This window comes from Acomys minous (assembly GCF_964271855.1).
Source record: "Acomys minous genome assembly, chromosome: 19".
Lineage (NCBI taxonomy): Eukaryota > Metazoa > Chordata > Mammalia > Rodentia > Muridae > Acomys > Acomys minous.
In genome coordinates, this window is record NC_140499.1 from 42,557,514 (window position 1) to 42,580,859 (window position 23,346).

The 23,346-nt window shown below is 43.7% G+C and overlaps 2 protein-coding genes across 2 annotated transcripts in view; one reads left to right on the plus strand and one right to left on the minus strand.

Annotated features, from left to right (window-relative positions):
- Window positions 1-9,405, plus strand: part of GFM1 (G elongation factor mitochondrial 1) — a 45,668-nt gene extending 36,263 nt beyond the window's left edge. The window contains exons 14-18 of the mRNA XM_084769445.1: window positions 2,012-2,174; window positions 3,612-3,756; window positions 7,753-7,913; window positions 8,902-8,955; window positions 9,059-9,405. Coding sequence (XP_084625571.1) covers window positions 2,012-2,174; window positions 3,612-3,756; window positions 7,753-7,913; window positions 8,902-8,955; window positions 9,059-9,190 — 655 coding nt within the window. The 3' untranslated portion in view covers window positions 9,191-9,405. The remainder of the gene's footprint in view (window positions 1-2,011; window positions 2,175-3,611; window positions 3,757-7,752; window positions 7,914-8,901; window positions 8,956-9,058) is intronic.
- Window positions 9,347-23,346, minus strand: part of RARRES1 (retinoic acid receptor responder 1) — a 39,593-nt gene continuing 25,593 nt past the window's right edge. Inside the window, exons 3-6 of the mRNA XM_084769448.1 lie at window positions 22,913-23,096; window positions 16,429-16,565; window positions 11,278-11,340; window positions 9,347-11,198 (exon numbers count right to left, since the gene is read on the minus strand). Coding sequence (XP_084625574.1) covers window positions 10,965-11,198; window positions 11,278-11,340; window positions 16,429-16,565; window positions 22,913-23,096 — 618 coding nt within the window. The 3' untranslated portion in view covers window positions 9,347-10,964. The remainder of the gene's footprint in view (window positions 11,199-11,277; window positions 11,341-16,428; window positions 16,566-22,912; window positions 23,097-23,346) is intronic.

The following is a 23,346-nucleotide window of genomic DNA, read 5'->3' on the forward strand; positions in this document are numbered from 1 at the left end:
AAAGTAAGTAAAAGTGAATCTACAAATTTGATACTAAAAAAAAAGAGAACCAAACAATTCTCCTTAACATTACATTTGCTGTGACATGTTATTTTGACAAAACTAATCGTCTTTCACTGGTGTGACTCTAGGCTAGAAGTTCTTTGACCTTCAGCATGCCTGCCAGTCAGTCAGTCTCCCTTTATGACTGTATGACCTGTTGTCATGCAGTGCCCACTAGTGACACACACCTCAGTGAATGCATTGGCCAGGGGTCCGGTTAGCATTCTTGGAAGATGTTTGGTTAAGGGTGTTGCTTTTGGTATAGATCCTGGCTCAGTGGTAGGTAGCAGTCCCGTTTGTCTAGTGCCTTAGCTTCCAGCTCCCAGGTCTTGTCCTGTAAGACAACACTAGAAACAGTGGTGAGTTCTGGGTTTAGTCTATGCATAGTATTTAACACAAACCTGACACTCTCGTGCTCTGCCACTTGGTTCCTCCTGTTCACAAATTATATTGGTGGTGAGCTGGTCCTTAGGACATTGCTCCCTGCAGACCTCAGCAGTGATGGGGTGCCCTGTGTGGGGGTGCCCTGTGCTGGGGTGCCTTGTACTATGGTGCCCTGTGCTGGGGTGCCCTGCATCTGTGCTGTGGCTGAATTGTCAATTCAGTTTATGTAGCCATGATTAGTTTTAGCCTAATAGTTAATCTATATAGTCCAGATAAAGACTATTTTTTTCATTACGATGAAGACTATTGATTTCATTTTTTAATATTTCATTTTGTATTGGTTCCAGGGTTTGTGTGTGCCATGGCAGGAGTGTAGAGGTTGGAGGACAACCTGTGGGACCTGGTTCTGTTTCCACCATGGAGTTCCAGGGGTTAGACTCAAGTCATTAGACTTGGCAGCAAGCTGGTTTCCCTGCTGAGCCTTCTCTTCAGTGAGGCTATTTTATAGAGATGCTCCATTGTTGTTAGACTGAAACTAACTGCCCAGTACCTCAGGGAGCGCTGAGTGCCTGAGAGCTTCTGGGCAGCACCGATTGTGATTGGGGCGCTCCTTTCGCCTTCTACTTATTGTCTTGCTTCTGATGGGTACTGGTTTTCCCTCTCGGAGAACTAGGTTCTCCCTTTTTGGGGTTGCCCAGCCCGTCCTAAAGCTCTTGGCTTCTGGAAGATTATTAGAAGGCAGCAAGTGAAACACAGTTACACTTGGGCTGTTGAGGCCACCTGCCCCTTCCAGGCTTGCATCTCCTCCCATTATTTACATTTACTTTTTCCAGGCCACTTACAGACTCACCCATTAATGCACACTCACCTGCAGCAGATACTGTAAACACTTTGAAAGTGATTGTCCTCTGGAAGATTCAGGTCAGAGGATGAAGTGGCTGGCTTGTGTCTCCATGTTTTCTAAGAAATAGCCGCCTGTGAGCTTGTGTCTCCATATTTGATGTGTGTAAAATACTTATTCTTATCCTTATTCCATTGGCTTGAAGTAAACTTGTGTGCATTTCTTCTTGAAAGCCCTTTTTGTGCTCCTCGCTATTATTTTGTCATTAATCATCTTCAGGTGTTAATTATTCCATCTGGCGCTCCCTTTGAGTCACCCAAGTCTATAGTGCCAAACACTAAAGCCAAGTAGCAATCGCCTAGATGGTTACTATACCCATCAGAGTTCTTACGTCCACGTGAGCGTCCTTGGTTCCTGCACTGTGTGACGTGGAAGGGTGGCCGTCCAGAGCTGGGTGGACTCTTTGAAATGTAGATTATTAGAAGCCTTGGACTCAGCCTTCTTGTAGACAAATGAAAAAACTTGACTACTAAGGTGGTATGCCTGACTTTCACCACTGAGTGAGAGCAGAACAGAATTTCTTCTAAATAAGTTTCATAAGAAAATTGCATAGTATGGCCATCATGGTCAAAGGATAAAGTAAAACAAATATGAAATGGGGATCTCTGTGTAAATTAGTGGCAGTTTATTTGAGGTGTTAATTGCTAATGTTCTGCTTGTTTTCTCTTCCTAAATCATTTGCAGGTTTGATTTTACACATAAAAAGCAGTCAGGTGGTGCCGGCCAGTTTGGAAAAGTAATAGGCGTGCTGGAACCGCTGGCCCCAGAGGACTACACTAAGTTGGAGTTTTCCGATGAAACATTTGGGTCCAACATTCCAAAGCCCTTTGTGCCTGCCGTTGAGAAGGTAATGCTTAGCAGAGCTCTAGCGATTGTCTCTATTTGAAAGCAGGCTGTTAGGACTGAATCGGTCTTTCTCTTCTGTCCTGCTGGTGTCTGTCATGGTTCCTGTACGTTAGCCAGTGTCCTTATGATACTGTCAGGCTTTCCATCTTAGAACTCCCAGCTCACGTGCTGTGTTAGTCATATGTAACATCTGTTCATAAACTGACACTGACTGTAATCTGTCATTACATCCATTCTGTAGTCTTCAGGGGTTATGCACGTTTCATGTATGCTGTTGTAGGATGCTCGTTCATTACGTTTCTCAGCCCTGGGTACGGCTCTACAGCAGTTTTGCTGAGTGAGTGTTCAGACCTAGGTTGTTCCTTTGAGACAGGGAGTCTGTATGTGGCTCAGAATGGCCTCAGGTCCAAAGAGACCTGCCTCTGCTTCCTTTTTAAATGTGTAAATTGGAAGTAAACTGCTTACCTCCACCCTTCAAAAATATGGAGGCCAGATAAGGTTGGATGTGTGAAACTGCAAAGATCTGTGCACACATGCACAAAGGATCAGTGCTTGCTTCACTTTCCCTGTTACTTAAAGCTGCTGTACGCTCTGAGCAATTGTTGATTGTGTGGACAGCGGGTTATAATTTTTTGATGTTGTTAGTAATGTATTTCATTTAGTATACTGTTATTTTAAGATAATACTTTATCATTCACACACTTCTAAATATCAGATGTCTCCAAAATTCACATAAGAGAATTTACATATTTTTCAGCATACATAATTTACAGTTTTGAAATGTCAGAAATATAACCTTCTGTGTGTGTGCCTGTGTGTGTGTGTGCCTGTGTGTGTGGCTGTGTGACTGAATTGGAGGGTTACTGACTGAAAATGAGTTGCAAACTTGTCAACTGTACTCTTTAAATGGATGCACTTTGTTGGGGATGAGTTATACCTCAGTGAAGCTGTCTTTTAAAAACGTAAATTGCATTTGGGAAAATGAAGCTTCCTTTAATTCTGGTTCTTCACAACGTCACGCATGCATTTACACAGTGATTTTTATGATGCCATCTGCCAGTAAGGCGGGCTCGAGACACATAGGCTTTGGTAAGGTCGGTGACCTTAGTTTGCCTTTCCTCCATTTCCTCGTTGTGAAAGGAAGGTCCTGCTATCTCCGTAATGGAGTGTGAGCAGTAAGTGGTTTCTGTAGTTGAGGCTATGGGGCAGGCATGATGTGTGCCCCTCGCTTAATTCCAGCCAGCTCACGCCTTCATATGCTGTCCTTTTCTACAGAATCGCTCACCCAAATGCCAAGCTTACTCAGGAGTCTTGTGAGAGGTGAAAGGCAGTGTTTATCATAAGGACATCACACTTCTGCGCAATAACCTGTTTGGGCATTTTGGATCAAGCTCTGCCAGTGAAATCTCACTGTACTTTTATATTCGTTCGTTGTTAGGGGTTTTTGGATGCCTGTGAAAAGGGCCCTCTTTCTGGTCACAAGCTTTCTGGGCTACGGTTTGTTCTGCAAGATGGAGCACACCACATGGTTGATTCGAATGAAATCTCTTTCATCCGAGCTGGAGAAGGAGCTCTTAAACAAGGTACGCTGTGTCCTAATGCCCTCCATAGCTGTCTTTGTGGGAGACTGCCACGGCCTCCAGAGCCGCACTGCTGGTCTCCTCAGTGTAGACCTCGGGGTGGCGTGTGGTAGGTAAGGGAGGAGTACTGTTGCTGACAGGAGATGGCTGTGTTCCCTCCCTGCAGAGACCAACGCTCACCCTGCTCTAAATTAGCGGGGTTCATATTTTTCATCTGTTTAGGTTTGTAAATAGTCTGAAGTTCTGGCTTTAACAGAGAAGACAAGTACTCAAAACTCTTAAAGTATCTTAAAGAGAAATTAACTAGTCATGCTATTTTAACTGATTTATTTAAATGTCAAGGAGTTGATAAATTTGTAAGTAATTTTTTCATATATAACGTTTTAAGCTGTTAGGCATTATTATGAATATGGGAAAGTGTTTTAAAGAATTCAGTAAACTTTATGTATAATACAGACTTCCTGCTAAACTGCTAAAATTGCCACCTTACACAGGGTAATATTTCTATGAAAACGGTGAACTAGAACTCTGAGGAGGTGCAGGCAGGCATATCTGGTTCTTTGCCTTTAATTCAGGGGAGTAGGAAACAAATGACAGCAAAGCACTTTGGCATCAGAACTATCCAGCAAAAGAACTTCATAGTTACCCTGAAGTCAGAAAATTCATTTTCTTTGCCTCCTCATTGCTTAGTAATCAATTCCTTAGTTGTCAATTCCTTAGTAATATATAGAAGTGTCTTTACATAATAAATATTCCACAAAATATTTCCATCAAAGAGAATTAAAACAGATAGTAGAGAATTAATATTTCTTAGCAATTATTTCCAAACCATTCTGTAAATCAGAATTCTATTGGTTCTGTATGAATTTGGAGCTTGAACTTTGTTTGGCTCAGTTTGCATCTCTGATTACTGTTAGGCAGTAGCTGGGAGTGCTTCTGTTTTCTACACTATGTTGTTAACTATTTTATTTAAATTTAGTAATTCTAGTCTACTTTTCAGTTATAAAAAGAATAAGTGATCCTCCATTTTCTTAATGTCAAGTTAAAGGTGTTTATACAGGTTCTGCAGAACTAGAGAGATGGCTGAGCAGTTAAGAGCACTAGCTGTTCTTCCAGAGGTCCTGAGTTCAAACCCCAGTAACCACTTGGTGGTTCACAACCATCTATAATGTCATTTGATTCCCTTTTCTGGCCTGCAGGTGTACATGCAAAGAGAGCACTCATACATTAAATAAATAAAGAGGCTTTGCAGTCTGTGGTACAGGAATTGGGTCAGTCTGAAGAAAAAATAATATGGATGTTATTAAGTCAGATTAGATTATCTACTTTTTTACCTTGAAATATTTATTAACATGTAACTTCATCCTTTTTAGCTTTTTCTATATATAAATATAGATACATATCCATAATATACACATATACCAATGAAAAAGTCAGTGAAATTGAGTAATTGTTTAGTGGATGTGCAAAGGAAAACTGGATTATATCTCAAATGGGAACTTTTTATAAAACCAAGTTGTGCAGACAAGCCAGATACTAACGTGAAAAACAGCGCATTTGGGGTCTTCATCTTTACTGTTTGACAAGAACTTCCTGTCTGTGCTTGATTTTATTCAATTAAATTAATTAGTGTGTGGGTTTTGTTTTGTTTTTTTGAGTCAGAGTTTCTCTGTGTAGCCTTGGCTGTCCTGAAACTCACTCTGTAGACCAGGCTGGCCTCGAACTCATGAGATCTGCCTGTCTCTGCCTCCTGAGTACTAGAATTAAAGGCATCCACCCTTAACATTTTAAAACTTCCTCTTTTTTAGGACTTTAAAAGGTAAGCTTATTCTTATTCCAAATTTCATGCCTTTTCTTTGAAAAATTGCATTGTTTTTGGCAAATATTTGCATTTATTTATAGATAAAATGTAGTTCCATGACTTTTTCCCTTTAATCATGAAGAAATAGTCAGAAGAACCCAAATGCTACCTTTGGGGTAAGGACATAGCTTGCTGATCTCAGTATTAGAGTAGCTTATTTTTAGGTTATTGTATTTATTATTATATATAGTAAAATATGGTAAAATTTGTGATATAATATCAAGATTAGGAAATAGTTTAGATTCTCAAAAAACACCAATTTTGAACCTGCCATAGACATCAGTCAGTGAAAGTGATGTGTGAACCCACGTGTGCTTGGCCCAGTCTAACGCACTCTGCCAAACACAGGGCTTCCAGCCATGCTGGACAGAGCCAGAGCTGCCTGTACCTCATTAGCCCAGCAGCCTCTTGGGGCTCTCTTGCCATTGCTGCCAGGCATGGGTCTGAGTCTTTCTTTTCTCCTTACTATGTAGAGTGCCCATCATTTGAACTTCCCAAGTTGCCTGGGAATATTACTTGGAAATTTACCAGGTACATGCATGCATACATACACACATACATGCATGCATGCATTTAGCACACTGAATACAATTCTCCCTGTTATATTGCCTTTGACTAGCATTGTGCCATGTTACTTGTTTCCCGACATGTTTGCCCCATTGTTGCTTACTGACCCACCGTGTTGTGTTGAGTACGTGAGTGGGCTTATCTTCATAGTGGCCTTAGTGCTGGGAGTATTGGGGTTCAGAGTAATTAGTTTCATAACCCAAGCTGACATACTAGTTTGGTGGAGCTTAAAGTTAAGCCTAGACTAGTCTTAGGCCTTGCTTACTTCCTCATTAGCCTCTTAAGTACCCGGCCTGCTGGTATTGGTGCTTTTCCTCGTGGATTGAAATAGAGACTCGCCAGTGTTTCTGTTACATAGACTTTCCATGAATTAGGCATTAGAACCAACAGGTAATTTCAGTAGTGTTCTAGTCAAATACGTTGTATAATTGGCAGAGAAACTTGAACATTTCTAGAGTTTGGTACCTGCCACCAAGTCCCTGCTGGTCCTGAGAGGCATGTATTACATTGTCACTAACAGTTACTGCACTTAGGACTATAGTGTCTTTAGAAGTGCTTATATGAATAGACAGGAATGGTTGATAATTAATTTCTTATGGGTAATTTGATGCCTCTGGGAAAACTATGGTTGTTTTAAAACAAAATAGTTCTTAATTATCTCTCCTGTGTTTTGCTTCCAACCTTTTGCTGGGGATAATGCAGCCGGTTTGAACTTAAGTACTGTGTTCTAGCTCTGCTACTAAATTTTTGTAAATGTTTGAAGTGCAAATATTTGAATTTTTATTGTACTTTTTTTGTAATTATTAGTATTTATAACAAAAAAGTATTAATTGTGTATTAGATGGGACCAGAAAATACAAGAGTTTTGTGTTTAAGTAATTGTTAACATCTAGTTTGATATTTTTTAGTTATTGGTGAAGAAATTTAAGACCTGGACAGACTTTTCACAAGAGGCAAGCAACTTGTTAGAGGACAGAAACTAAAAGCCCAAGTCTCAGTCAGGCAGGGGAACTGTTCAACCTAGAAAGGGGAAGACTTCCCAGAGAGGGGATCCTTTCCTCCTGCGCACCCTCTGCTGCCTGCGATGGGGTGTGTGTGTGTGTGTGTGAGAGAGAGAGAGAGAGAGAGAGACAGAGACAGAGACAGAGACAGAGAGACAGAGAGGGAGGGAGGGAGGGAGAGAGGGAGGGAGGGAGGGAGGGGAGAGAGAGATCATACATGCATGCTAAAGTTTACTTTGGTCTCAAAAGTGACTGTTCCAGAAAGATCACATAGCACCGCCGGATAGTTTACGTAGTGTGGGACTTGATGATTAGTGTTTTCTGTCCTCTGCAGTTAAGGACATTTAAGGATTTTTAAAATTATGCTAATTGAAATACTAGCACCAGAAGGAAATGTCTTCCACATACATCACTGTTACCATGACTACTAAAAAATGTGTGCCGGAGAAATTGTAAGCTTATCATTGTGAAAGTGCTGTCTGTCTCATGTAGACCTGGAGAGAATTTTACTTTAATAGCTGATACACTTAACTTTTTTTTTGAATTGTTGTTTTTTATTTCTACACCTAGCCTTGGCAAATGCCACATTATGTATTCTTGAACCTATTATGTCTGTGGAAGTTATAGCTCCAAACGAATTTCAGGGAACAGTCATTGCAGGAATTAACCGGCGCCATGGAGTGATCACAGGGCAGGATGGAGTGGAGGACTATTTCACGCTGTACGCAGATGTAAGTGTGCTCACTGAGGGTCTCTCGGGCTTCCGTGTTCTGTTGTTTTGAGATCCAGTACCACACTGTAGCTCAGGCTAGCCTGGAATTCAGTGATCCTCATGTCTCAGCCTCACGAAGCAATTCCTCTGGGGATACAGACATGGCTGGCTTTCGTTAGCCACAGAAAGTAATCAGTTAGAGCAAACTGAAACATTTGCTTTTGAGTTTGTGGCAATTTGTGTAATTTTCTGTGAAAACAACTTTTAAGTGCAAAAGCCAAAATTAGGATTCTTTATATTTTGGGGATATATATATATATTTAGCAGCTATCTATCTATGTATCTATATATAGAGAGATACTAAATATAATTTTTGATGATTTGTTATTTTGGTGTATAGTTATTTTTTTCCTGTTTTAACCTTATTTATATAGCTGCTTTGTTGTGTTGTAAGGCTAGTATTTAATTCCTTGATCTATGCCTGCCTTAACTTAAATCTCATGGAGGAGAAAGTATTGATCACATTATAGATCGCCTCTCTAGAGATGTTGCTGTCAGAATATCATGTCAGTACCCAAAGGAGGGCTTAGGTGCTGCTCAGTGGTGAGGTACACTCTGTCACGTATGAGCCTCCAGGTTAGATCCCAAAGTCCTCTGTACCCCCGTCCCCTCATTCCCCCACAGATGCAGACAGTTGAAACTCAATATTTCCATAGAAAAAACAATTGTGAACTGGAGGTAGACAGCAGTGTGGGGATGAGAAGGGAAGGCCACCAGTGATACACACTCGGAATAGAAAGATTTGCTCTAATTATGCCTGTCAACTAACTTTCAAATAGGGTTTCCTGTCTGGGATCAGACTTTGTTGCTGTGGCTTTTGATTCTTTTAATCTTAGAATTGTCATAGAAAGCTATTGTAAGGCATTAAATTGACAGTTACATCCCTGTGTTTTCCTTAAAAATTTTTCGACAGGTGGTGTTAAAATACTCATTGTGTTTGTTTTTAGGTTCCCCTAAATAATATGTTTGGTTATTCCACTGAGCTTCGCTCCTGCACAGAGGTGAGCAGCTTTAACGTGGGGTAAAGTTCACTTGAGTGCTCGTGAGGCTCTGCACCCAGCCTCACTGCACGTGCAAGCAAACCTCTCTCTCTTGAACTTGCAGGGCAAAGGAGAGTACACAATGGAGTATTGCAGGTACCAGCCGTGCTTACCAGCCACACAGGAAGAACTCATTAATAAGTATTTGGAAGCCACGGGTCAACTTCCTGTAAAAAAAGGAAAAGCCAAGAACTGATGTTGCTTCCTTTGGATGCAGCGACTGTTTGCTGCAGGTTTAGAGGTGACGGATTCCCGTGGAATGGCTTCAGGTGGCTGAAGCAAATGTTAGGGGTCCTCCTGAAACAATGCTCAGGAGCTCCTGTGTATATGCAAAGATAATTATGTATATATAAACCATGTTGAATATTTTTATTGTTTAGTGAAAGACCTTAAATAAAATTATATTCCTGATGTATATTTAATATTACATAAGGGAAGAAGAGAAGAACTTCAACTTAGAATATATATAAATTTGCTTTGCAATTTTTTGACATAAGCCAAGGTTCGACTCAAAACTCACAGTCCTCTTGCCACGTGTTGTGTGTTGTGGGTGTGAGCACTGTGCATGTGTGTGTATGTCTGTGATTTTGTGTGTGAATGTACATGCCAGAGGTTGTCTTTCTCAGATGTCCTCCAGCTTACTTTTTCAGATAAAGCTGCTCACTAAGCCTGAAGCTTGCATATTGCTGACCAGAAAGCCCAGAGCCTCTTGCCTGTGCCCCAGCACTGGGCTGCAGCCTGTGCTGCACCGCCTGTCTCCACCAGGGGCTTGAACTCAGCTCCTCATGCTTGCTTGGAGCCAACACACTAGCTCCCGAAATTTTCTTTGTCATGGGATGTAACATAGAGAAAAGTTGGGAAAACAGTACAGAAACCATGCCGTTCTTTCATTTATATTCAAGAGTCAACAGTTTTCAATGCTTTGCTTTTCCAATAAGCTCTCTGTAGCCCTCATTGATATTTTAAAGTTCCTCTGTTGAGACTCTGGGAGTAAATGATGTACATTGAGGCACTTCCTGGAGTGTCATTTAATGAGGCTTTCTGTTTTGTTGTTGTTTGTTTGTTTGTTTGGCTTCCTGTTTTAAAGTGACGTTATGATCTCACTAGAGAGCATTTTTCAGATTCTTCATTGGGGGATTGAAGTACTGAAGATGGCAAATGGCATCAATTTGTAGCATCTACAAGTCTACAGGCACCTGCGTGTTAGGAGTACACTATTATCTGTAGTCTTGTATCGGACAAGAACAAGGTGTTTACATATGTTCTCCTTATTTCTCGTCATAGATTCTGGTAAAGTAGGACTTGGAGAGTTGCTGCTTTGTCAGTTTATTCTGGCGTGGAGTTCAGCTGGAGTAATTAGAGTTGGCCTGTGCTGTGCTCACTGCGCTTGAGAAAGAGCGAGTGTTAAGCTTTTGTTTCCAGAATATGTTGCCCTTTCTTGGGCTGTATTGTCGTAAGACTGCTTTTTCACCCCAAAACCTCTGATGCCATGTACATACCCTAGTCTTGTTTTACTTTCTGGATAAAACTAGATAATAGAAATGCAATAAATTGTTTTTCTGTCCTGTGGGAGTTTTGACAGGCTCTCATGTGGGAAAGGCTAGCCTCGAACTCCCGGTCTTCCTCCCGCCACCTCTCATGTGCTGGTGCTACAGGCCTGTGACACCTCCCTGTGCAGCTTTGTGGTTTTCTTTATTTGTAGACTTTAGGATTTTAGGACTCTGGGATAAAAAGATTTAAATTGAGCACCTGCTTTTCTTAGATACATTATTTAATTCTACAATGTGTCCAGAGAATGAAAAGTACAAATTTAGAGGTGAGCCCTTTTCCCAGAAGCAATTGCCATCCGCCTGCTGTGTGTTGAGTGTGCCGTGACTGGCAAGTCCTGAGCAGTTAGCTCCGTGCATCTCTCAGTTAAACACCAAGGCAAATCAAGTGAAAAACAAGCCGGGCTGCCGAACGTTGACTTGTTAGTGCAGGCTTGCCTGCCCGGGTCGCCTGGACCTTTGCTTATGCAGGAGCGATGAAGTAGGATTTGATAGAAGCAGTTCTTTTTCTCTTTCGAAATTACTAAGTTCTGTTGGTTCCATAGCTGATCCGGATCCAGAACCTTCGTCTGGGCCCTGGAGTTCTTGACAGTGGTACTTGACTTTAAGCGGTTTACCAGGGTACCAGAGCAGCTGAATACGGCAGGGGATGATTTCCTAGGAAAGAAAGGTTTAAACGTCATAAACTCGAAAAACTTGAAATAAAAGCAGTTCGGCACACAACTTTGCATCTTACCTGAGTTGAGAATTCATGAAGTAGAACAGTGAAGTCAAAGTCCACGCCATCGTCATTCATGTTCTAGAGGAAGGAAAACAGGGTTAGCCTAGTGGTCGAGCACTGCGCGCTTTTATAACCTCGGGGTTTGCAAGGCTGTGTCATGTGGGTGGGTTGGGCGGCGTCAGCTCTCCTGCTGAAACACCACTCATGGTGCGGACTAAGTTCTAGAAGTCATGGGTTCTGCTGAGGTGCTATCACTGGGTCCCACGGGAGTCTGGATGAAAGTCCTGAAAGCCTTTTTTCTAGTATTTATGGGTTTTGTCGAAGGCTGAAGTCTGTGAGGATAAGGCGAGTCTTCCTCAGTCTTGGTGATCTAGGTACTGTGGATGTACCTCTGATGTGTTGGCCCTGTTCTCTGAAAAGCACACTGTTTCTGCAGTGCCTGCCACAGGCCAGATGCCACTGCAGGCAGCCAGGGGACATTCTCATGTGATTCTTCCATCTTGCAGGGTTCAAATCTAGGTCTGACTCCAGTCTCTCCATCTTTCATAAATGCTGTGTGCTCCCATAATCTTGCTAAAACCAGTATTTTAGATATGCTTTGGTATGTGGGCATTTGTCCTTATACCCTTGTTTTCTATAAATCTTAACAGTAAGTCAATTTTTAAAATATTTTTATATATTAAGAGTATTTTTTTAACTAATAAAAACAGAAATAGAATTTTTTTTTAAAAAAACTTTCAGTTTTTAGAATATAATTTTAGTCTCCGACCAGGCTTTTAGTGAAACTACTAAATATATGAAAGACCAGGGGAAAACAATGAAGAAGAACTCGACGCTGGGCTTTGTCTTTGCGTTTCGTATATCAGTGGGGATTTTCACAAGCCACGTGCACTAGGAGAGGAGGGGCCTCCAGAAGAGGATGCAAGAAAGCAGGTGAATCAGGGACAGACTGTCCTTGTACGGCGCCTTTCTTGCACTACTGGGTAGGTTTCCTTTCCGCCTGGCTGTATACACACGGTGTTCAAACAGCAGAGGCGCAAGCCACACAATCAAGAGTTCATCAGGGAAAACCCATAAGAGAGTAAGTTACCAGCACTCCCTTTACAGTTACGCTTCTGTATCTGTGGGTGCTGCACACATGCGTGCAACAAACCGAGAATAAAAAATATAAATTCTGAACCTGGGGGGCATGTTTTTGTTGCTGTTCCCTAAACAGAACAGAATAACAATTGATATAGCCTTTGCACCGCACATAGGCAATCTAGAGAGACAGTGTGTGGGAGCACGTGTGGTGCTTATGAACAATCTGTGGTCTCAGGCTTGAGCCAGTCCCCACGGATGCAGGAAATGTGTATTTGGCCTTGCTTGGTCTTCATTTGGTGACTCTCTACCTCAGAAGGAAGTGCTGATCTTGCCCAAGTTGTTACACACCAGCGGACCCTTGTCACGGAATGCTGCTGCCTGCACTGTTTCTCGGGGCCTGGCTTTAATGGGTGTTATTTTTGAGATGCAGTCTTATGTAGCCCACGCTGCCCTTCTATAGCTGAGGCAGGTCTTGAACTCCGAACTTTCCAGCTTCCACCTTCTAAATACTAAGATCACAGGCAACTGTTACTATGCTTAGCATTTTGGAACAAGATTATGGTAATCTTTTAAGTTTTAGGTAAAGAGGCGGGGGCTGGGATTTCCATAAACAATAGAATACCAACTTCATTTAATAAAGTTGTGCTCAAAGCACAGAGCAGTGCTGAAACTGTCTGTAGTTTGGAGGTAGGGTGCCTGCCTCACGTGTGGGAACTATGAGTTCATGCCCGGCAGTGACAAAAAGAAGGGTCTAACCTGTGCTAAGCGTGTGAGTTGAATTATGATTCACTGTGACCATGAAGCTCCTTACTAAAGCTGTGGAAACGTTCTTGCATTTCTGCTTGTATGGACTCCTCCTTCAGGAGGAAGAACCCTTGGATCCAAACCTAAAGCACAGCCTGTTACAGAACTGCAGAGGTAAACCGTCTACCTCGCAGTCTGCCCTCACCATGTCAAGCCCTGCCAAGAAGTCATTATTTTTGATACTGTTCAGAAATAACCTCTTTGGCTTCTATTCAAATTCTCGCAAGTGCCAATTGCTTATGTTCCAGATTGGTGGTGATTTATTTATAGTAGTAGTAGTAGTAGTAACTTAGCACCTTAACCTCCCCAGAAAACCTGAGGGAGCCTTGTATGATACCATGTTTTGTGAGCATCCCCCCCCCCCCCCCGCCTCATGTCCTCTCCATCTCCCAAAGCCCCAATAGAATCAATGTGGTTTTAGTAGGCTAAGTAGGCTTAAGCTCTTAAGATGCATATTTGACCAGACTTCTCAGCAGAATAGATGGGGCTGGGGAGGTAATTTCTGTTCTGTATCTTGTGTGCGTGGGGACCTTAAGCTGGGATAAAGGCTGGAACTGACTAATGGTGAGTGATGGAATGGTGACCTGGTAGATAGGTATTTTAAAGTGGTTACAAGATTTGCCACTGGTGCATTAGGATCAGAATAATGTATAGTTTTACTTTGGCCAATTCGTATCAAAGGTACAGTGAAAGCCTTTATGCCCGTTTTTCTCTTAGGTGATATGTTCTCCTATCTTTGGCATAGTCTATAGTATTGGGATTGCCATTGGTTCCTCAAGTCTAAAGAAATAATTGTGGGTCTGTCTTTATGAATGTACTTCTGCCCATCCTTTCTTTGCCCACGCTTCTCTTGGGTCTCACTCGTTTGGGGCTATGAGTTTCTAAGTTTGCATTTCCTTATACTGTTGCATCAGCAGGTAAGTGTAACCCTGAGTATTCAGATAATCATTCCCATCCAGGAAGTTTGGGGAAGTGATAGCTGTCCCGCCCATGCTCCCCACCTCTGCAAAAGAATGAGAGCCACACCCTGACTTGTTCCATGGCAATAGCCAGTTAGAGGATGGTTGCTAGTAAAAAGAACTCTATGAAAAGATCAGTGAAGGAGGAAGAGAGGAGGAGGAGAAGGAAGAAGAAGAAGAGGAGTTCTTTTTGATGCCTGTTTTACAGTGGTCTTTGGAAAGCAGACAAAATTATCATCAGCATTAAAAATACCGAATGTTTGGCAAGTTCCTCAGAAGATAGTGCTGATGCATCCGAGGGCAAATTGTGACAGTGCTCCTGTTAGTAAGCACTCACAATTGGTTTAGCATGTATCCTGGAGAACCCCCTCTCTTCGTGTATCCCATTTACTTGAGAAAATTCCCAACTCTGGCTAAAGTCAGCTCTCTGCCTACTCCCCTTGCTCAGAGCAACAAGTCATCCTCGCACAGATCACTACCATAGTGGAAGGGGTCCACCTCACATCCCTAACACAGGCTCGTGTCCTCGTCCTCAGCTCATGGCTGCTTTCCCACTTAGAGGGTGTAACAGAGAGCAGAGAACTTCAACTGGCTCCCACCTGAACTAGGTCGCCTGTGACCAGTACCTGGCTGCTGTTGCCAACTTTCCCTCCAGATGGACTCGGCTGTCAGATCTGAGGTTAGAAGAGTCCAGACTCAATCTCAGGCTACCTCCATTAGCGAAAGCACCACGTGAGCTCTCCCTCAGGCAGTGGTTTTAAACACCGTCTCCGTGGGCATGCTATAGCCCATCTCTGTCTCTTAAACACAAACCTCTATGACTAGGTGACTATCCAGACTGCCTTGCTGCCACAAATCAAGGCAGTTTCCTCTAAAACTGTTCTTGATGTCCTTTCTAATTAATTAAGCTATCCTTCCAGTTCAGGCCTACGACTTACCCTTTAACACTTAACCATTTCTACTGTTCATATCCACCTCATAAGCACTATGGCCAGTCCACCTGAACCCACACACCACCTCACTGCTGCCCCTAGTCTAGGCCACCTCCCTCGTTTCACTGTATGCAGTCTTGTCAAAACGGAGGCAGGAAGATCCTGCGAAAATCACACCATGTCACACACTTCTGCTAACAGGATAAAGACAAGCCTGGGCTTACGACCTCCCAGACTTACAAGGGCGGATACCCTCCGCTTCCTGCCGCTTCATCTCATTTCCTGCACAGACTCTGCTCACTCTGTACAGACACACAAGCCTTGTTCCTTCAACCCATCAGCCACCGTGCTGCTGATGGTTTCCTGTCTCAAATTCCCTTCTCTTGCTCTCAGAGCCTTTTGGCTTCTGCTCCAGAGTCATCACTACCTCCATTAGCCTTACTTTGACTATGTGAGTTGCTTATCTGTGGGGAGTGTCCATATAAGCCTTTTGGAGGCCCACAGAGAATGGCAAGGGAAGGGTCAGCGGCTCCTAAGACTCCTTGAAGGGTCCTGATTCACTGCACCCTGTTGGTCCCAGCACATTAGCAAAATCTCAAAACGGATCTGAGGCTAGGGCGGTCCGCTTCCCTCATCTTTACAGAAGTCTCCTGAAGTAATCTTGCCTCCCCACATTTCCCTATAACCTGATTGATTGCTGTCGGTGCTTGAGGCTGGCATGGGATTGTCTGATCTGCCCTTCAACCTGTTAAAGCCTTTACACTGGACACTAAAGTTAGATCTGCACCCGAGTCTGGTCTCCGGAGTCTGATTCCCAGGGTTCTGCATGGGCTCCTCTCCATTGTACCCCCTCTTTCCCCAATCCTGATCCCCATATCTATCAAAATCCTGCATTTCTTTCTCCCCACTTTCTTTTTTTCATAGCATTTCCCACCACCATTTGATATATATTTGTTGGGGTTGTTTTTTTTTGTTTGTTTGTTTGTTTTAGTTTGTTTGGGTTTGGTTTTTCGAGATAGGGTTTCTCTGTGTAGTCCTGGCTGTCGCCTCACTTTGTAGACCAGGCTGGCCTTGAACTCATGGCAATCCACCTGCCTCTGCCTCCCAAGTGCTGGGATTAAAGGTGTGTGCCACCACGCCCGATCTTGTTGGTTTATTAACTATTTATTTGGCTCTTTTCTAGAATTGGTCTCATTGAAGTCAACAAATGTGGTTGTGTTCACTGCTGCCGCTTCAATCCCTGGGCCACTGCAAGTCACTCAAATATTTGCTAAATGAACAAAATGTAATTAAAACTCTTGCCATGAAGGTAAACATTCCCACTGGTCCTGTCAGGAGCACTGTATCTATTGTGGCTCTGCTGGCCCCGCTAATTTTCAAGTTCTTACCAAGTGCTTCACACTGCTGAGCTGGACCATGGAGTAGTGCAGATGCTGGGATGTCTTCTCCCACATCACATAAGAGCTGCCGAGAAAAGCCAAGTCCCGGAGGGGACTCAGTGAGGGATCAACGTGTCCATAAGGGTCTGAGAGGAGGGGGGGGGGGGATAAAAAGCACATTTGTACAAAGGCATTCTTAGGACAAATTGAGACATTTCAGTCATGAAACCAGGGGTGTGGTATTAGGCCACCTCAGCACGAGCTTGATCTGGCCGTGCAGTTAAGATGGAGATTCTGTTCAGTCTGCTGTGCCAAGTACATCCAAACTGACTGGATGACAATTTGCAGCACCATGTACATACAAAACAACAATTGCAATGATACGAATTGTTAATCTAGACATCTGCTGAGAAAACATTACTTTGCTTAAAAAGTCCACCGCCATCTTCTCCCTTGATGGTTTGGCTTGAAAGTCGGTGCCATCATGTCCTTTAGCCACAGGCCTTAAAGCTAACCAATGAATTGCCAGCTTTTCAGTCACTTTCTGAACACATTTTAAAAAAAAATTAGCTGAATTTCCCTATGCCATTTGTTATTTGAACCTTTTTTTTTTTTTTAATTCAGCAAACACTTAAAACCCACTCAATATCAGACTTCAAGAGATAGGAATACAATGATTAATTACTTTTAGAAAGTCAAACTTTAGTGACTAATTTCTAGGATGATGTCACAGATCACCACTGTGTACAGTCTGGTGGAGATAGCTTCTGTCATGGCCTGTCAGCAGTGTGGTACTCCAGCAAGGCAAGCATCCTAGGAAACATTCTTAAGGGAAAGTAAATTTTAGCATGTATCCTATTGGTTGGTAAAAACAGTTGGCTGGTCTGTGGTGATTAACCATTCAGAGATGATTCCCTAATGACTTTGGTGCCTGTGGGTGGCATAGAAGCACAACAGATGCACTCCTAGAGACAGCCAAAGCCAAGCAGGCAAGAGCAAGGTTTCTTTGGACTGGAGAGTGTGAGGGTAGCTCCCAAGGAATGAGTTGGTTTTTTTTTTTTCCTTCAGGGTTTTGAATCCCAGTCTTGTAAGTGGTCAGTGCAGGGAAGGATGCAGGAGCTGAGGAGGACACTGCCAGGCTCAGACTCAATGGCTGGTCTTGAAGGAATATAAATATATGGCTGTGAACACTGTGAACAGCCTCTCTTGCAAAACCAGGAGAACATGGACTCGGTATTGAGTCTGTACAGACAGGCAGGAGGAAACTGAAGTCTAAGCCCTGAGAGGGTCTATTGCTAAGTCCTATGGAAAAGTGCCACAAGAGTGGTTGACAGACAAACTTCAAGAGTTTGAAGACAGCAGAATGGGTCCCAGATGTTTTCCTGGAGGCCAACCTAGGAAGTGGCAAGTTATTAAACGCTAAGAGATGAGGTGACAATGATCAAATTTTCTAGTAAACCCTAGAAGAGTAACACAGTTAAAGGGCAGACTATTCAAGCCTTGCTGGGAGAAGGAGCTTGTTGAGATGTTAGATGTGTGAAGGGTGAGGCTAACCCTTACAGAGGTGGAGGCCGGAACAGTTTCAGTTACCTAAGTGCAGAAGATGGGTTAGGAATGGCCGAGCCGCGTGAAGAGACTCTCCTGAAGAGTGAGCAGAGCAAAGAGGAAAGGGGACGATGGCTCTGGGAAGCACCTGGTCAAAAGAACACTGTCTCCAGCACAAGATGAGGAACTGCTGGTGGGCAGGATTTCAGAGATGAAAAGGATACTGATGGACAAAACCATGGGAGATGCTGGAGAAATGAGAATCAGGGATATAAAAAGAAAAAATGATCCTCTTAGCTGGGCAGTGGTGGCACACGCCTTTAATCCCTATAACTCAGCCAGCAGAGGCAGGCAGATCTCTGAGTTTGAGGCCAGCCTGGTCAATAGAGCAAGTTCCAGGACGGCCAGAGCTACACAGAAACCATGTCTTTAAATAAAAAAAATAAAATAAAATAAAATAAATTTTAAAAGGACAGAAGATAGATCCTGCGATGGAGAGATGATAGCTTAGCACTTAAGAGACTGGCTGCCCTTCCAGAGGACCCTGGTTCAATTCCCAGCACCCTCGTGCTAGCCTAAAACCTTGTGTAACTCTAATCCCAGGGGATCTGATGTCATCCGTCCTCTCTGGGCGCTGCACTGTGGTGCATAAACAGACATGCATGGCAGGCAAAACACACACACCTAAAAACTAAAAGCTTAAAAATAAAGATCCTTGGATGAGAGAGTTTGGGAAGATAAGGTTGGTGGGGTGAGCCGGGCGTGGTGGCGCACGCCTTTAATCCCAGCACTCGGGAGGCAGAGGCAGGCGAATCGCTGTGAGTTCGAGGCCAGCCTGGTCTACAAAGTGAGTCCAGGATGGCCAAGGCTACACAGAGAAACCCTGTCTCGAAAAACCAAAAAAAAAAAAAAAAAGATTGGTGGGGTGAAAAGCTGTAGAAGTGATGGGCTGAGCATGGGGATCAAGGGAGGAACTTGTCACACAAGCCAGAAGACCTGAGTTCAATCCTCAGACCCCACATAAAGGTAGAGGGAGAGACCTGCCTCCACAAAACTACCCCCACACGCATGTCTCCCACCCCTATCCCTCCCCCAGAAATCAAAATAAGTAAAAATTAGAGTTTGACAAGCAACTGGCTCAGCAGAAGGTCAACTGTCTCACACTAAATACAAGAGGCAGGCATGCTCTCCCTACAGCGAGGCAAAAGCTCACATGTGGTTGTTCCATAGAGAACAAGAAGACATTAGGAGTACTGAGTGCCCTGGAGGCTTGGCACGTGGCCAGTGCTTTTAGAAGAAAACTTGAGAGTGAAGATGAGAGGCCTTCGTCCCCTGCTCTGCCACCATCCTCTGTTAGGTGACTCCTCTAAGGCTGTGCTCGCATCAAGCTCTCCTGTTAATATCCAAATGCCTCACACTCAGAATTGAGCACTGATACACTGACTTCTCCAGGTAACTTCTGTAGCCACTTGTCATTCTGCCAAGCCGTGTTAGTCAACTGGGGGCGGGGGGTGGGGGTGGGGTGCGAGCTTGTTGGTGTTGCTGAGGAGACGCTTCAGACTTCTGCCTTCTGGCAGGATTAACACTTTATGAATGCATACGTAGTTTCTCCTTGATGGGAGTAGCTAGTTAAACCATTATGGTTCCAGGATGTGTAATACAAGACTGCAAAGTCAACACAGTCCCAGGAACACCTCTGCCTTGGTTCACTATTGCAGGCAATGGCAGGGACACCTCTGCCTTGGCTCACTGTTACAGGCAGTGCCAGGGACACCTCTGCCTTGGCTCACTATTGCAGGCAGTGCCAGGGACACCTCTGCCTTGGCTCACTGTTACAGGCAGTGCCAGGGACACCTCTGCCTTGGCTCACTGTTACAGGCAGTGCCAGGGACACCTCTGCCTTGGCTCACTATTGCAGGCAATGGCAGGGACACCTCTGCCTTGGCTCACTGTTACAGGCAGTGCCAGGGACACCTCTGCCTTGACTCACTGTTGCAGGTTTCTGAGATCCTTTTCTTCTTCTTTTCCAGTGACTGAAACCTTCATGCAGCTCACCAATATACATATATTATCTTATTGTGGCTTTAGATTTGTGATAGCCAAATGAGTCACCCTCAAAGACAAATGACACTAAATGCTGTCAGTAGTGAGGACATGTGACAAGGATGAATGCTCTCAGCAAGACAGGGCGTCACTGATACATTGTAGCTCCTCAGGTCTTTTCTCCTGTTCATAAATTGTGGTCCCTCTGAGAAGCTTGTGAACTGACTAAAGAGAGGGAATACATTATCCATAATAAAAGCACAAGGGAAAACAAAGTGGAGCAAAGATTAGATTGCCTTGCTCCTTAATTAAACTACAGAAGTTTAATGCCTTGGATTATCTGAATACTGACCGGAAACTGCTAAAACAGCTGGGCATGGTGGAGCACACCTGTAATCCCATCACTAACGGAAGCAGAGGCAGGCAGATCGCTGTGAGTTCGAAGCCAACCTGGTCTACAAAGCCAGGGCTACACAGAGAAATCCTGTCACAAACAAACAAACACTGCTAAGACTTTAACTGGCTACTCCAGGCCTGTCTCCATAGTTGGACTCTATCTAAAACCAACGCCTTTGTTTTTTGTTTTTAGAAATTATGATAAATTCAGTTGATTACAGACATCGACTGTTACTTGATTTTAGCTACTCAGTATATCAAAAGCCATTTCCTATTTGAAACTGGACAAGTAGATTAGAAGGGTAATAATCTTGAGCAAAACTATATTTTTCAACAAATAATAAAAATAAACTTTAATTGGAAGATTAAAGTAGGGATATGTTGTGTGATTTGTTGAATTGTAACATTATAATAAAAGTTCGTGTCTTTTAAACAAACTGTATTTTGTACTTCCTATTGATAACTTGTACTCTCTAAGAATCTAGGGCAACTGCCTCAACAAGTTTTATCCTGCACTCATTCAGTGACACGGACTGTTCCCTTGAAGGAAACATGAGAACAGTGAGTTCATCAATACACAGATCACCTTAGAGATTTATGAACTTTCAGCACAAATGTCTCTGATCTCTTCAGCCTTCGTTCAGACTAAACTCTGGTGTATCTGTCCACTGAATCACTCCCTTTTGGTCCTAAGGAGACAGTTTTGCATGTGTGAACAGTCAGCATCACTCAGTGCCTGCAGAGTTTACAGTCCGCAGAACTCACAGCTTGTTAATGAAAAGGGGCCTCCACTATGACTGAATTATTTATGCATTTGTGTGTGTGTGCCCAGGTGTATGTCGTGGCCTTTGGAGCCATAGCTAACAGGTGTCCGTGGGCTACTGAGCCTTCCTACTTGTGTGATGGGATCCAAACCCAGTAGTTTTTATGATTGTAGCAAATGTTCCTCACCACTGAACCATCTTTCTAGCTGGATATTTTTGACATTTTATAGTAGCTAAATCTAGGTAGACTGTAGAAAGGCCCATACACAGGACTCAAGTCAGTGAACAAGATCTAGAAGAATGATTCTACTGAAAAGTGTCTCAAAGCTAATGATAACACGGCAAATATTTCTGGAAAAAGTTCTGTACAGTCTCAGTGGTTAAGATCCTGTACTGTGCTGGGTGTGGTGGTGCATACCTTTAATGTCAGCACTCGGGAGGCAGAGGCAGGCGGATCACTGTGAGTTCGAGGCCAGCCTGGTCTACAAAGTGAGTTCAGGACAGCCAAGGGTACACAGAGAAACCCTGTTTGGAAAAACAAAAACAAACAAACAAACAAAAACTCCTGTACTGCTCTTACAGCAGACCCACACCACGCAGCTTACAATCAACCTGCAACAGGCTCTTCTGATCTCTATGGGCACATACACACTTATGTGTGCACATTCCTGTACATACACACGTGCACATATTTAAAGAGCAAACTATTTCCCAAACTAAAAGGGGAAATGAAACTCCCGTATAACTATAGATTTCACCATATTAGCCATTAGTTCACTTATACCAAGCAGCATGAATATCTTCAACACTATATTCAGAACTCTCAGAGTCCTCTGGCTCAAGCTTGGATCTTTGTTGTCAATGAAGTCTCGGGCGAGAATCATCTGAGGCTCTAATATTAGAAACGCAAGCAGCGCCATTCGTTGCTGGTGTTTAGTCAGTGTTGGTAAGTGGGGAGGATGCAGTCAGGAATGGAGCCTGAGGTTCTCGGGTGTTGATGAGGGATGGAGGGGTATCTGGGCAAAAGAGCAGAGTGTGGGATGGAGAGTGCTGGAGAGGCCAGATGTCAAGCTCGTGCCCAAGTGCAGAGATGGCTTCTGTGGCTTGGGAAATTGGATTTGCCAGTAAGTGCTGACTACCTACTGCCGCCCGCACACGCTGCTGAGTGCCAAGATAAATGAGCTGTGCTCCTCTCGAGCTGAGTCACTGCAGAGGGCAGGGCACATCTCTTGGAGACGGCTCCAGTGCCCATTAGGTGCTGACCTGAAATGAGATAAACGTGACCCCAATGCAGCAGCCCAGAATGGCTCAGACAGTCACTCAGCCAGCCCTGGGGCAGAAGGGCTGAGCACAGGCACAGTGTCTTGTCAGCTAAACCTTCTAAGGCTAGCAACAAAGAACGGTGCAAGTGTCCCCTCAGATTCTAGACTCCCCTGAAATCTGCACTCTAATCTACACACCGGTTTTTTTGGCTTGGGGGGGGGGTGGTCAGGAGGGGCAAAGACTCTGTTTTTTATTTGTAGAGTCAGTTCTTCTGGGATGCAAATTTTCAGCTAAAGGGACTCAGCGCTGGGTAGCATTAGTATGTTGGAGAGGTGAACAGAAAATGTTTAAGTCATGGGACACATCCCGATCCATGGCTGAAAGTCAGCATCTCTCTGGACATCCAAAAGTAAATAGTCATTCATTTTAAGATCTAATGATTATACATTCCCGATACAGGAGACCCAACGACTGGCTCATACCTGGGATGCTGATGACGCGCAGAGAAGTCGTCAATAGCTTCATCTGCTTGTAAAGTACATAATCCTTTTCTTGTCTCTTCGCTTTCTCAATGAGCCGCGCGCAGGTTACGTTAATGGCCGGCCTGGGTTTATTTTTCTTGAAAAACACCCTCGCAGAACATCTGCCCAAACGTTCCTCACCTTCCTGAAACGAAGGTTTTGTGGTTACCCAGGAAGGTTCCTTATCAACTGTGCTCACTGCAATTCACACAGACACACAGCCTGAGGAGCCAGTGAGCTTGGCAGGCTGGCGGCGACAGATGGAGCCGAATGTTCTAGAAGGTGGGTTTTGTGCTCATGGCTTGTGGTTGGTGTGAACTGGTGCGAACTGGCTAGAGTTCAGAATCGCCTGGGAGATGGGCCTATCAGCACAGCTGGGGTAGGGATGTTGTGTC